A 16341-nucleotide genomic window follows, 5' to 3' on the forward strand; every position below is an offset into this window, starting at 1 on the left:
TTTTGTTAAATAAATAACCTCACAATAATTTAAATCTTCTCTTTAAAAAAGTAAAAAACATCACAAGTGTAAATTTAGGGTTTAGGGTTTGGGACTGACACCCCCCAAGAGAAAGTACCCCATGAAAGATTGTACATATTTGTACATATTCACCTTTTCACTATCTCAGTTTGTACTATATTAATATATTACTACTTTAAATAGATCATAACATAATGTATGTAAATATCTAAGGTCTGAATTCTTGATTAACTTCTTTTTGGGGATCCCAGTTTGAACTAGTTCATTAGAATGGTCTATATATGCGAACCGCTGCCCTATATACACTCAGAGGCTGACGTAGTGTGTGTCTCCAGATATACATGCACTGTCTTCTCTCTCCACACTGACCATATGAGGCCTGACACCTCTCAGACAGATACACACGAGGCAGACACGTCAACCCTGTTACATAAGCTCACTCTGTGTATGGCCGATGTGAAGGAACGAGAGAGAGGCTCAGCTAAAGCTGGCCGTGTGTGGCGAGGACTCCAGGATCGTGTGACTGAAACACAAACCGCGGACGGCCCAGGCATTTCATTATGTCTACCAGACCGGCATCGCAAAACGGCCTAGAATACTTCAGTGAAAACAAACGGAAGACGCTTAACCTACAACGCCTGGCAAACCTTTAGGCACATCTAGCTTCCCTTTATAATTTTCCAGCTAATACTCGGTTTTCACTGTTACTTTTCAATGAACAAAGAGCAAATCCTCAGTAGCATAAAGCTGCTGTAATATGCTGAGCCTTTGGGTATATTTAGCTTCAACGTTCAGCTTCACGTTCTTCAAAGTGTCTTCCTTGGTATGAAGAGCAGATTTTGTCTAAATAATGATTTGACAGTTTTCTAATCCAAACTATTGTTAAAAGACCATAGTGAGACTCTTTTAGCCCAGAGGTGGTTTAAACACCTGGTAGGTTTGAGTGCTGATGAGTGCTGACGCCACCTAATTCCCAGTAGGCTGTTCCTTCAGTTGGCACGATGGCAAAAATGGCAAGATATAAATAGTTTTCTGCTTAAAGCTGCACTATGAATGACTTTTTTGTTAAAATTCATACGTCTTTACGTCTTGAAGTCACATGCAAACGCAGGTCCAGCTTGATATTTAGGTCTCAATTTCACTATCAACGTTATATTGATAAAGATATGATGACAACAGTAGGTAATTCACACACCCACATCCTCAGTAGACACATCCGTCACCAAGTTTTGACTGAGTTTTCTTTGAGTACTCTTTCAACATGCTTGCAAACATCAGATTCATCCGCTCAGGGAAGGGGTCCAAAGCACAGCCCGTGTTACAAAATGTTCTTCTGCATGTGGCGTGCAATTACACATTTTCACCAGAGAGGTCTCCAAAATCCCTGAAACTTGCACAGCAGCTTTAAAGTCAACCTGAAATCAAAATTTAAATCAAAAAGGTGCACGCTTGGAATCAGCTGAGATCAGTAGAGATTCACTCCAAATATGCAATCAGCCTCTTTATTTATTTATTTATTTATTTATTTTTTGCCCTGCTTTTTTCATTAATTTACTGTGTAAACTGTGTAATCTGATAAAATAATAAAATAAAAAAATTATATACATATATATTATATATATATATACATATATATATATATATATACTTAAAAAGTTACGTATGGTAATGCAGGTTTGTTGTGACAGAAGCCATTACTGCTCCATATATTTGACATCAAACCTTGGAACTAAAAACAGTCAACACATTTGAAGCATTTTTACAGGCTTGTAGTTCAGGATAAAGTCGTTTTAGACTATTAGAGGGTTTTGTGAGGTAATTTGATCTAGTCTGTCATAGCAGCCCTTAACAATGTGTTTATCGTGGAAGCTTATATTGCGATAATGGTAAAACTACAGTGTATCATGCAGCCCACCTGCACGCTTGTGAAGCTCCAGCACAGTTCTGCTAAACATTTCAGTAGCAGCTGTGCACAGAGTATCCTAAACCAAAATAACAATATCACGATAATGAGATGAGTACAATGAGAAACTTTCCCAGCCTTGACCCTGCTTCAGGCCAGAAACTTCCCCCTGAGCTTCAAAGCTGCAGTATCTCTCTCTGTGGCTAAGCCAAGACAGCAAAGATCACTCCAGTAATGGCAAAAGCATGAAAATAACGAGTCCATGTCTGATAGGTCCTATCAGCAGCTTTTCTTTCTTGTGTCCTCAGCTGGCTTTTTCTCTCACCAATCGTTTTTCCACTCTTTACTTTCCCCCTCACCTATTTATTCTCCACATCTCCACATGACATTTTCTGATGCTTATCATGAGATTTTCCATGCTAATGTTGCCTTTTAATCCAACTGGCAATGAACAACACATAGGCCTTCTGCTCTGCTGGTGGGGACAGTTCTACAAATGACAGTCATCATCATAACCAGGTGAACTGACCCCAGATGCAGTTGCCATTTGCCAGCGCACAGGTCTGTATGTCAGAGGCGACCCCTGACTACTAGAGCTAGGCCTTCACGTCAGGCCATAAATGTCAACACTTGGTCAAAAACAAGGTATAAAAACATCTCTGCATTAATGCTAATTTCTTCTAGCACCTTTGTGGGATTTTGGTAGGATGTCGACGCTAAGCTAACAGCGATTGAACATTGTTTAGCCATTCTAGATTAAATGCAGACATTTGAAGCTTGTAAAAGATATATTAACATATATTCTACCTTGTAGCAGTTTCACAGTGACTCTTTCAGAGCTCTGACATAGAGCTGCTTCTGTTTTTCCTCTAACTGTACATCAGTGGAGAGGCAACCACTCACACTCAGTGACATATCTAAGTTTCAGGAAGGTCTAGAGTGACATTATTTTTTCACAAAATTGGTCTGATCCATTGTAAATCAAAACATGGTTGGTTGATTCCTCTGTCAATTCCCGATTGTTAGTGCTTAATCTTACACATTAGGCCTTCAGTTCAGCTTCTGGAGTCCTAACCAATGGGAGAGCTCGCTTAGCTGTATTTACCTAGTTACCACCAAGAAAAGAATCCTTATTAGCCTATTTTCTATTGGGCACTTCAAGAATTTAACCCTTATGTTTCCAACCTAAACGTAACTTATATGCATAGTTTAAATACAACAAACATGATGATTATATTAAACTATGGCTACGTTCACATTACCAGGTTGAAGTGGCACAAATCCTTTTTTTTGCCCTAATGTGACTCAGATCTGATGTTTTCAGAGCTGTGTGGACACGCATATCTGACCTTTTCAAATCCGACCTGACCCTCTTTCATATGTGGTGCTAGATCAGACACGTATCCGATTCGTGGCCATGCGACCTTAATGTGACGCTCAGATCGGAATTTGTGTGTTTTTTTTTTCCACTGCGGTTCGTTCACATTAATGACAGATTTGAATCACTTACCTAAACGAGTGTGAACCATCGTGTTAGATTTGACCAATGAGGCTTGTAATGTGAACGTAGCCAAAAATGAACAGACATGTATGTTTTTTATAGCACAGAAATCATTAGGCCATTTCTGAATACCATGAAGGCCTTCAGGGCTCCCCACTGCTGTATGTGTCATTTAGGTTGTACTATGCCTACATTAAATAAACAAAATTTCATATTATAATAATAAGGCTAGGTATTATGACTGCGATGGATCGTAAGATGTGTCGAAATGCCACCAAATAATAATGTAAATATACCCTGAGGTACCAGCATGTATCATTTTGTCACAACCGTCTACCACATTATTAGATGAGCTATTTTAGATATTTAATATTTCCAAAGTGATAACATTCAATTTGCTAAGCTCAGAAAGGGTTTTAAGGAGCAAACTATTCCATCTGTTATACATGACTGCTGGGGTGACTTCATCACTTTGAAAAGGCTAAGCAGAAACCACAACAGATGTGGACAAAAGGGTTACACTGGATTAAAGACTATTAGTTCTCTTGGGTACTGGTTGGGCAAAAATTGTGGTAAAGACATGGCTACGCTATGAAGAAGCAGCAGAGCTAAAGTCATTTTAACCAATCGCGTTGGAAATACTGGGCCAAGAGGCAGGGGAAAGGATTCGCTGACATCTGATTACAGGTAGCTGCTCTAGTTTAGTTCGTCTTTACTTCTTGCCTGACCAGCCCAGGCCAATGAGAAACCTCCTGGTACTCCTGATGGGCAGTCCAGGCCTGGGAATAACTCACTGTACATTATAGATGTAATAATGTTTTTCTTGTTAAGATCCATAGGTGTACAATTACAGGTTGAGTCTACGTGGTTTGTCCTCTCCCCAAATCCTCAGCCCACATGCCAAGACCTACTCCAGATGAAGGGAAGTAATTCATTGCTCCATCTGGCACGAGTTTGAGAGACAGTGGGTATGAATTTCAGCCTGTGCGTCCAAAACAGAAGAAAAACAAAGAGCGGTAGCAGAGCACGCACAAACGGAATGCTGCGTCTCGCTCCACTGAAGGAGACGTGAACGTTAGACAGGAAAACAGTGGCGGGCAGTAGGTAAGCAGCGAGCTGATAGCCCTGATAAGACTGGAGACAGTCTGAGTGAATTGGAGTGAGTTTCTGAGACAGCCTGAGTGATTGTGTGCAGACTGTTTCCTCTGGCAGCTTCCGCTGAAGGGATTAGCCTGCCTGTCTGTCTGCAGGTAAAAAAGCTCAGTGGAACTGGTGTTGCAGGCCAAACCTTTCAGTAGCACCAAGGGACAATGCACACATTTGAAATATATTTTATTATATTAAAAATAGCGAAGAGAGTAACGGAGGCTGCCCCTTCAGATGAGCTAAAGAGCTAATGACAGAGCTAACACTAGAAATAACACTAGAGCTAAGACCATGTTCACACTAAGCTAACATCAGAGCTAACATTAGAGCTAACTACTAACAAAAGCTATCACCAGTAGCAAGAGTATAGTGGACCACTGGCAGTTCACTAGTGTTTTCCTCAGTGTTTTCCTGGTGGCCCACTGGTGGTTAAGCAGACCGTTAGACAAAATGCCACCTTTCATCACTCATTTTCCACTCACAGTCCAATTTACTGATTTTTCCTTCATTTCTTTCTTTTGTTTTCCGTTCTAAAATAAGTTTAATAAATCATTTTAACCCTTGTGGGGAGGCACGGTGGCGCAGTGGGTAGCGCTGTCGCCTCACAGCAAGAATGGCCTGGGTTCGATTCTCGGCCGGGCGGCCAGGGTCCTTTCTTTGTGGAGTTTGCATGTTCTCCCTGTGTCTGCGTGGGTTTCCTCCCACGGTCCAAAAACATGCAGTCAGGCCAATTGGACTTGCTGAATTGCCCCTGTGTGTGATTGTGTATGTCTGTCTGTCTGCCCTGCGATGGACTGGCGATGGACTGGCGACCTGTCCAGGGTGTAAGCGACCCAGAAGGATAAGCGGCTTGTATGATATATGTAATTTTAACCCTTGTGTGGTGTTGATGTGTTTGTTACTCAGTGGTCTGGTTGACCCACCGCATCATAGTTTTTTAAAATCAATAAAGCCATAACAATTTATGTAAAAATACCAGCTGTTTCAAATATCACAAGAAAATGGGTCCCACAGACCTGCATACCACACAAGGGTTAATCTAGCACAGTGTCAGCAATAACATTTTCAACTGAATCATTTTATTTTAGGCCTTTCTTCTCTCATTTGTTGTTCATAATGTTTGTCTTAGTTTATTTTCCAAAATAAAAGGCTGTGAGCATTAAAGATCTGTTTGAGGAAACTGAAAACTAGTTCGAGCTTGTACGCTAGACAGTAAAGTGGGTGGTCCGAGGGTGGACAAGCAGTGGCCAACAGTCAGCGGGGTGCCGACTTAATAAAGCCAGCGGACTGATATGCGCTGGCTGTCTGGGAGACTAGAGCTAACACTAGAGCTAACCAGTGCAGCGGCAGGTGCTGATGAATTGTGTCTTCTGCATGAAGTGCTTTCTCTTCAGTGGCTCACGTGCAGTACGTTTGTCAAGGTAACACTGTGAGAAGAGATCTCACTATTTCTAGTTCTAGATAACGACCGCTTTCATATTTAACCTAGCTAGAGGTACAAGCCCTACCTCAGCTTTTTCAGCTGAGTCTTTAGAAATACATCCTTGGCACCACAGTCAAGGCAATCATGCAGCATCAAAGTAACATAATAACAAGTAAGCGTGTCACAATTATTATTGCAACACCCTCGCTAGCAGGTAGATGTTTATTTCTCTAGCTAATCTCAATGACAGCAAGTCAGATGATTGCATGAGTGAGTGCATTAATAATTGTCATTGACGTTTTAATTCACAAACAGTCAAAACAATTGACCCGCCTTAACTGTAGACCATCTGTTTTTTTCTGAGCTCGCCAAACTGCTGCATTGGAGAGTAGGTAGAAAAGGGACTCATAATTAGCTTTACAATGTGGTCAGTTCAACATATAAGCTCCACAAATAGCCACACACCAAAAAGCCAAGTTCTGCAACATGAAAGCATCTGAACGCCTGCATAATTAGGGTTTTTCTTTTTGTAGGAATGAAGACCCAACAGCTATCACGCCCATCCAACTTGTCAGCATTGAAGCAAGGAATGACTGTCCATCAAATTCCCAAAAGAAGCCGATTTAGGCCGCCCAGCCTGCAATCCTGACGGACAGATTTAGCTTCAGATAAATAAGCTGGTAAGAGTGGAAGTGTTTTTGATTATAACCCATAGAGCACAAACACAAAAAGCTCTTCTGTCTACCTGCTATCACTGAGCCACAGAGTCGGTGTTATGCTGAGTGTTTGTGGTGAGAGTTACACCAAACTGAAGGACGTAACACATTCTGAGGCTTTTTTAGTGACCTAAAGGCCTCAGCTCTTCCTCTGTAATTTCTCCCCTAAGAGCTACAGTGTGTAGACACCGTTCAACTCAACTCAGCTCCTTGGCATCTCGGATGCTATGCTGAAAACACTGTAAATCTAGTCGACATGTCTAATGTTTCTCATTAGGAGGCTGTAAAGAGGATATTAGAGGTGTGAGTCTTTGAGCTGAAAGTGAATCGATTCAATTCATGATTCACTGGTTTTCAATTCTGTTTCCGCCACTGGAAAAAAAAGACATTCTGTAAGCTTTGATAATGAGAAAATTTCCCACGATCTTGACTTAATATCTTAAAATTACTACTATCTCATAATTATGACTTCCTATCTCTTAACGATGAGATAATATGTCATGATTATAACTTTTGTTGTCTTAATGATCCTAAGACTTATAATCTCATAATTATGACTTGATATCTCATGAGACTCTATCTCATAATTACGACTAAGTATGTAGTATTTATGAAGTGCTATCCCATAATGAGATTGTACCTCATAATTATGACTTAGTTCCTCAGAATTATGACTTAATATCTTATAATAATGATTTATATCATAATTATGACTTACAATCTTGTATATCTAGTTTTGTTTTGTTAATAAATTGCAATTCGGTCGCTTCTATGATTCCATTCTGTCCTCTTTTACAATTGATACAGCTGCTTTGGGAGGAATTATAAATGATGCATTCAAAAATGAGTGAATCGTTTCACCATTAAAGATTATTCAAATTATTTCTGGTTTGTTGCTGGTCTTAAGTAAATTTACCGGTCTTCTTCTAGTGGCAGATTATTTTCCTTGTTTCAAGACATAATGTAGAAATCACCCAAAACCCTCCGTGTTTGAAGAGATTTTGAAAGAAATGGCCAAACGCGGCTGTAGGAGAGCGAGGCTGCAGCATCAAAGAACAGTTAAAAGTCTGAAAGTAAAGTTTAAAGAATCCGAGGACACAAACCAAAGGAGTGACCGCACCCCTTTTACGGCGAGCTTGAACACATTCTGAGTGATGAGCCCAGCTGTCAGTCAGTGAAGCTTCATGATGGCTCCTGTGATGCTGGCGAAGATGAAACTGAAGCTCCGGAAGCGACTGGTGTTCGTTCATAGTCATGATTGTTTACCTCAACAAGCAGCAACGTGACATATTGTTCTTTTGCGCATGCGGGTCAGTTTAGGATCTGTTCGGACTGATGACTGATGATGAGAAAATCAGATTTGGGCCACTTTTACCTGCTGTGTGAACGTAGCCTTAGCTTCCATGTCACAGACTGGACGGGGCGGAGTCACGTGACCATACACGCGGTATTGAAATAACCGACATGGGCAAGATTACGTCGGTCAGAGGTTCTGAATGCCGGTTTCGATTACTTTTCGATTAATTGCCCAGCCCTAGTTTTACTCTATTCTGATTTGATTGTATTTTGATCAGATGTTTTTCTTTGAATTTTACTTTTCATTGCTGTTTGTAATATGACTTATGCTCTTTATGCTGTTTTTGTTTTGATTTTATGTAAAGCACTTTGTGTATGCAGTGTGCTGTATAAACAAATATGCCTTGCATTACTTGTTCTTTACACTTAAAATGACTTTTAACTTTTAGAGGAGTTTTATTTACTTTTTACCTCAGCGCTAAAAAACATGGATATATGCTACAATATTCGCATGTTTTATAGCCCCAGAGCTCCCTGCTCAAAACGTGCCCTGCAGTAATGAAGACTTTAGAGCAAACGCAAAGTCTCTGGACACACTGAGGAAGAAACACACACACACACATACACACACACACACACATGTATACCAAGTGATGACATACAGAGAACCAGATAAGAGCAGAGAGGAGTGAGAGAGAGAGAGAGAGAGAGAGAGAGAGAGGGAGGAGGGGGTGTCAGCTGTGAGGTGTATGCGTGTCTGTCAGGGGCTCATCCAGCTGAGGCGCTGAGAGAGGAGAGGGGAGAGGGGAGGAGAAAAAGGGATGACAGAGTGAATCAGAGCGAGAAAGAGAGGGAGGCAGAAAGAGGAAGAAATGAAAGAATAAAGAGTTAGCGAGAGAAAAAAGAAAGACAGAGAGAGACAGAGAAAAAGTAGAGAAAGATAGAGAAAAGAGAGAAAAAGGGAAGATAGAAAGAAAATAGAGAATACAGAAGGAGAAAGAAACAGAAAGAAAGAAAGACAGAGAGAAAAGACAGAGGCTAGAAGAGAGAAAGACAATAGAGAGAAGATTGAGAGCAAGGAGAGAGCATAAAAAGAGAGAGAAAAGAGAGAAGAGAGAGAAAGACAGAGAAAGAGAAAAGACAGAGAAAGAAAGACACATGAGAAAAGATAGAAAGAAGAGAGAAAAGAGAGAAAGAAGGAGCAGATAGAGATAGAGAAAGAGTAACAGAGAGTGAGTGTGTGAGAGAGAGAGAGAGAGAGAAAGAGGGAGGGGAGTGAGAGAGTGAGGGAGAGAGTGAGAGAGAGAGAGTGAGTGAGGGGAGTGAGAGAGAGTGAGAGAGAGATAGAGAAAGAGATTGAGAGAGAGAGAGTAAGAGAGGGTGATTGAGGGAGTGAGAGAGAGAAAGAGGGGAGTGAGAGTGAGAGAGATAGAGAAAGATTAAGAGAGAGAGAGAGAGAGAGAGTGAGTGAGTGAGGAGGGTCCAGGTGTTTCTCTCTACAGTCTCTATGGTTGTGGTTTGTGAGGCTCTTCTGGTTTTATCTCTGTGAGGAGTTTTACTGTCAGCTGAGAGAAAAAACACACACACACACAAACACACAACACACACACACACACACACACACACAACACACGCACACACACACACACACACAAACACACACACACACACACACACACACAAACACACAACACACACACACACACAAACACACCCCCTCCCCGATACACATCACTCACACACTCAGCAAAGCTACACAAACACAGCAGACAGACAGACCGACCGACAGACAGACGGACAGACAGGCACAGTTTCAGTGACTAACGCTCGGAGGTAGATGGAGCACTCCTAGTAAAAATATTCTATCTGTATTTTTACTTGAGTAAAAGCACAAAACTACTTGCTATAGTAGCTTCAGTATGAAAGATAAAAAGTACAATTACAATATTATTTCATAATATAAACACATTTTTCATATCAGCAGCTACACAGATAATAATAAAACTAGTAACAGAGCTAGTTCATCAAAGTAACTTATTACAATATTTTCAAATACTCAAAGTACTTTCACTCTTATACTAAAGTACATTTATGAGTACGCTGTACTTTTACTCAAGTAGAAATACGGATAGAATACTTTATATATCAAATGTATTTAGTTAATTTAGTTATTGATTATTAGTTATTAACCAGCTGTTACATTAATCATGATATACAGTCGTATGCAAAAGTTTTGGCACCCCCTGGTCAAATTCTGAGGACACACTTCAGCATATTTTAATGCAGTTACTGTTTATTTACTGAATTTAAAATATTGGGAAAAATATCTGACATAAAATGTGGCCAGTGCAAAAGTTATGGCACACTTTATATTTAATGTTTTATTCTTTCCAACATGTGAAACTCAGCAAGTAAATAATAATAGAAATTGTACACTGAAGTGTTTAGAAAAGTGCCATATTTACTTCAGTTTGTTCCCTGTAGAACAGGGATCTTCAAACCGGTGCCACCAAACGATCCATCTTTATGCTCCAACCCAATTCACAGTGCATAAGGATGGAGCCAAACTGGTGGTAGCTTCCCAACTCAACAGTGGTTTTAAGGTCCAACTGTAAACCTTAAATAAGTTTTTCCAGGTGAAAAGTACAAATTTGTACCTTTTTACCTTTTCGTAACCGAAAATAAAACAATAAAATAAAAGCCTGGAGACGAGACGGGCTGTGGGGAGTCAATACAACTTAGAAAATATAATTTCAATGGATTATGGTACAGTTATGTTCCCTGACTAAAGGTACTGAGATGTACCCTTGAGGGTTCCACCCCAGTGACAAGAGCGGAACTGCCCCAGTGACAGTTTCGTACCTTTTATTCTGAGAGTGTTTATCACCATAATCAGCCTGCAGTGGTTAAGCCCCGCCCACTCACACTGAAGTTATAAAAGCTGCTTTTTGGACAAACACAGGACAGCCAATCAAAACAGACCTCACATATTTCAGTATCAAAGTCACAGTAGCAAGAATGGCCTCTGTAATTTTTAAGGACAAACAGAGGAATCTAAAAATGAACTATGACTGTTTTTGGTGCATAAAGGTACATAAATGGACCCCGGGGGGGAATAAACTACATAAAAAAACAACACGAGCTTTATAAACGGTAACAACCACAAGTGTTATTGTTAATATATACCCTAAACAAACAAATGTAACATTATAAATACATTCAGGAATACATAAGTTAAAAATGCTAACACTGCTAACAATGAATGGATGTGAATAGCCACCAATTAGCTCCATGTAAATAGGATCTTTAAGCTAATTGGTGGCAACTAGCTTTCATTCCTTTTCAGCCATGTAATCATGTTTAGTTGACCTATTCCTTTAAAGCCAAGCTGCCCACACAGTGCAAGAAATGAAGAAAACTGACCTTCAAAGTCTGAAATAATTCCCTCCAAATGCACATTAACGCTGGACTCGGACATTTTCCGGGCGAATGTTAAAGCTCCGTACTTTCCCAGCGAGGCAGACTGTCTCTCTCACATGCACTCCGGTCTCCAGCCCCCAAACAAATCCCAAATTAGGAGGCGACGGAGGGAAAAAAAAAGCTCAGCCTAGCTCTCGCCGCTGGACACAGACCGAGAGCAGCGCTTTCTTCTTAAAGGACAAAACTTCTCTTCCTCCACTTCCTCCCTCCAGCACTCCAGAACGAGCGAGTGATGACAAACCCCCACCCCCACTCTCTCTCTCTCACTCCCCTCTCTTTACTCTCTCTTTCTATCTCTCCCTCCACTGTCTCTACTCTGTCCTCTCTTTTTTTCTTTCTCTTCCTTCACTTCTTTCTCTCTCTCTCCTCAATCACTCTCTCTCCTCCTTCAATCCCTCACACTATCCCTCCTCTGTTCCTCTCTCTACCCCCTTCTTTACCCTCTCTACTCTCTTGTTTTCTCTCTTTTTTCTTCTCTCTCTGTGTCCCACTCTCTTCTCCTCCACTCTCTTTCTTCTCTCTCCACTCTCTCTCTCTCTCTCTCTCTCTCTCTCTCTCTCACTCTCTCTCACTCTCTCCCACTCTTTTTATCTCTGCCTGAAATGGTTCTCCCAGTGAACACTCCACTTTTTCTTGAGAGTTCAGTGCACACACACGCACACACACACACACACACACACACACACACACACACACACACACACACACACACACACACTCCCCACAAGTGACTCAATTCCTCATCATGTGGATAAAGTTCATTAACCCAGAGAGAGAAGAGCATAAGAGAGATCCCAGAGAAAGTGGAAACAGAATGAGAGAGAGAGAGAGAGAGAGAGAGAGAGAGAGAGAGAGAGAGAGAGAGAGAGAGAGAGAGGAGAATGGGAGAGAAAGAATGTGACACAGAATGAGAGAGAGAAACAGAGAGAATGGAGAGAGAATCAGTAAGAGAAAGAGACAGCTAGATAGATAGATAGATAGATAGATAGATAGATAGATAGGTAGATAGATAGATAGGTAGATGAGAGAGAAAGAGAAAAAGAGACAGAGGTTGATAGAGAGAGAAAGAGAGTGAAAGAGAGAGAGAAAGGAGAGTGGAGAGAGAATCAGAGAGAGCTAGAGAAACAGAGCCAGATCGATAGATAGATCAATAGATAGACAGATAGACAGACAGACAGACAGACAGACAAACAGATAAATAGATACATAGATAGATAGATAGATAGATAGATAGATAGATATAGAGTCTGAATAACAGCACAGAATCCAGTTCACAGCTGCACATTTTTCAGGAGGAGTCCAGAGGAAGCCCAGTCTGCTCTTGGTTTTGTGTTAAAGCTGCAGTTTCCCCTGAAGTTTCCTGAATTTGTGCGCGGCCTCAGGCCAGCAGCTCTTAAAGGGCCGCTGGAATCAAAGGCCACCATAAATCAGCTCCGACACCATAAATCAGCTCTGAATCAGTGACAACGTCTCCAGCTCTCACACTATCAGAGCTCTGTCTGCCACCATCTCCACCCGCAGGTGTGTAGCGTGTCCCAAACCCTCCTCCAGTGCAAGCACTGTTACTGCAGGTAAATATGGACTGCAGTCAAAGCAGAATCACCTCTCTAAATAGCAGCAGCTCATAAAACCAATCAAGAAGCAGTCGAGTAACTTACAAAACTGCAGTGGAACGTCTGAGAACATCCAGCATCTATGAATACAGGAACTGAAGATTATCAGGTTTAATTCTTCTCTTTTTTTAGCCTTTGGTCTAAAATAACAAGCTAAAGCTCCAAACAACAGGAAAGCGGATCAGGAGCTGAACCAACACAACAGAATGAAATTAACCCAAGAATTAGAAACAAAATGTTAATGCCTAAAGTGGAACTAAGGGGAAAGTAGATTCTGTTACTCATTATTATAGTTGAGTAAAGCTAAAAATATTAGTATTTGAAAATACTCAGGAAGCACAAATCCATTTAAATTTACCACTGAGTACATTAAAGCACAGTGTAGTCCCACACACAAAAAACCTCAGAGGAAGTAGTTATAGTTCCGCAAAAAAACGACGTTTGAGGAGATCTGTGGTGTGCCAAGTTTGCTTTTTTTAGTTTTACACTGAAGCAAAAAGGCTAATGTAGCTAACAAGTAATGTAAGCCATAGGTATCAATTAGCACGGTGCTAATTGCAGTTCTAAATCATCACACACTCGCCTCAAAACATGTTAAGTGGTCTTAAATATCGCTGTTGTTCCAAAATGGTAACTTTACAGGAGAAGGAAAAAACCTACTTTACTTTTAATGTAAGTCAATGGAACCAGACTTTCTTCCAAGTCATTTTGGGCCGTTTCTTTTGGTGCATTTATCCTGAAATTTAAAGATAACATAAGGGCAACAGGCACTTTCAAAATATGACAAAAACTTAAAATCGACAGAAATGGAGATACGAGGTTTTGTTCAGAGTGGTTTCTCACACTGTATAAAATACTGCTATCTATAAAAATGGACTAAAGTAGATCACATAGCTGAAAACAGGAGCAGATTTCCTGAATTTATGGTAGTTTGAGACTACAGGATTGGTCTGGTTGGTCCAGCCCAGATCTTAATCTGTATTGAAATGCTGTGGGGGGATTGGAAACAGGCTGTACAAGCAAGAAACCCCTCAAAGAATTCTGCCTGAAGGAGTGGGCCAAACTTTCTCCCAGTAGATGTCAGAAACTGGTAGACAGTTACAGTAAACGTTTACATAAAACTGTTTCTGTCAAAGGGGGTGTGTACCTGTACCAGGTGTGTACCTGGCCTAAAAATGACTCACATTTTTTAAATAAATGACTGCAAAGTCAAATTTCCATTCTTTTTTGTATACATCTGTGCACATATGTAAAAAATAATAATAATAAAAAGGGAGAAACACTTCAGGGGAAGTGTACTTACTTCTTCACATGACTGTAGCCTCTGTAAGAACCTGATTTTGTTTAAAATCATCTTCTAGAACTAGAACTAGGCAGATCAACTCGCTAGCAACAGGCTAGCAGGCTCCTCTTTTAGTTTTCAGTGAGTGCGTATACATGCACTCAACAATCCGATCATAATCGGATTTCTGCAGTTACCTGATTATTCAAATGGTCATGTAAACAACACACTCCGATCTAGAAATCCGATTAAGAAATCCGATAAAGAGAGCTGGATTTTAGCTCAGTAATCAGATTTCTCAGTGCATGTAAACTCTTACTTTGATTTCTTTCGGATTTCTCAGTCTGCGCATGCGCGAGATCAGACGGTGGATGTCACGAGACACAGCAAAACACTGTTGGAGCTGCGCTGACACCAAACACAAAACAAAGGATTTGAATATTCTTCATCTTCTAGACGATGTAAGTTCATATTTTCAGGTAAAGTGGCTCAGCCACACTGTGAAGTTTGAGTTTTACATTATGTTTACGTTCACGTCTTCTTCTGTGAGTTTATTGGCTGGTTGCAAAGCAGAAATCTGATTACTGCCTGACTCATGTAGACCTGGAGTTTCCCATTATCTGATTACTCAAGTGCATGTAAATGTGTTAATCAGATTACTGACAAAATCTGATTTTCTGCAGTTATCGGATTATTGAGTTCATGTAAACACACTCATTGTTAGGCTTTGAGCTGAAGTATTTACTGTATGAATCAGTGTAAAACTGTAACACAGAAAGCAAAGAATACGTTACCTGGATGTCTTCGAGCTTCAAATGGCTGTGTTTTTGTTGGATCTACTATATACTGTCTAACCCAAGTGTGGGAACATGGATGGCACTGTTAGCTTAATGCTAATATGACACAGGAAATAGCATTAGGAATTAGCATATATTGCTACGGTAGTAATTTGATAAGAAAAACCTACCCATAACTGAAGTTGGAGGTTTCTACATTAAACACAGCTATGTTGTCATGATTATATATAATATATAGATAATATATATTATATATATTACAAAATTGAAAAAAAAAGTTGAAGAAATGCTGTTTTATGAAAGCAATAAGACACCCAAGGTCATATATTCTAACACTATATGACATACTAGGGATGGGAATCTTTAGGCACCTCACGATTCGATTCGATTACGATTCAGAGGCTGTGATGCGATTATAAAACGATTATCGATGCATCTCGGCTCCACTTACCCACTTCCAAGTTCCGCATTTTACGTTCCGTCAACATTACGGAATAAATAAAATATTTAGAAAATCGATTTTTGACATTTATGAATCGATTCAGAATCGTTCACGTCCGCATCGCGATGCATCTGAGAATCGAGTTTTTCCGGCACCCCTATGACATACTGTCTATAAAAATGGACTAAAGTACATCACTTAGCTAAGAACAGTAGCCAAAATCTTGAAGCCTAATTTTAGCTGACATTTGTCTATTTTTAGCATTAGCAGTATGTGCTAAAACTAAAAAAGCAAACTTCAGACACCAAATATCTCTTGGTTGTCAAGCTGTGATGATAATATTCGATTGATTCGATAAGTATCCGCAAAAAGAAAAGCTGTTCAAATAACAGACACGTTTATCATGAAGCAGCTGACCCCAACACGCACATCTGTTTATCAAGCTAATCACTATCTTGTCATAAGTAGCACACAGCTAACAGCTCAGCACACCAGATTCATGGGAGACTGTTATTTGGAATGACTTGTGAGACTATTGCAGTCTGAGGCAGCAGAATTAGTCCAGATGCAGTCCAAAAGTCGACTGCTCCAGATTGCTAGCTAGCTGGCGTGTTCTGAGTTTTATTTACTACTGAGAATACATGAGACAGCCTAGCTAGCTGTCCAGAGCAGAAGTTAAATTATTCATACAGCACCAGACATTAAAGCCAGCATGGAGTTT

The 16341-nt window shown here is 40.3% G+C and overlaps 1 protein-coding gene across 3 annotated transcripts in view; it reads right to left on the reverse strand.

Annotated features, from left to right (window-relative positions):
* The window catches only part of sept9a (septin 9a), a 163863-nt gene that overhangs the window by 97771 nt on the left and 49751 nt on the right, over positions 1 to 16341 (reverse strand). Inside the window, exon 1 of one of the 3 annotated variants that reach the window (XM_036561470.1) lies at positions 11430 to 11765. The exons of the other annotated variants lie outside the window; for them this stretch is intronic. Within the exon in view, the coding sequence (XP_036417363.1) occupies positions 11430 to 11484 (55 nt within the window). The 5' untranslated portion in view covers positions 11485 to 11765. Of the gene's footprint in view, positions 1 to 11429; positions 11766 to 16341 lie in introns of those variants that run through there. 3 annotated transcript variants of the gene reach the window in all.

The sequence above is a fragment of the Colossoma macropomum genome, unplaced genomic scaffold (genome assembly GCF_904425465.1).
Source record: "Colossoma macropomum unplaced genomic scaffold, Colossoma_macropomum, whole genome shotgun sequence".
NCBI lineage: Eukaryota > Metazoa > Chordata > Actinopteri > Characiformes > Serrasalmidae > Colossoma > Colossoma macropomum.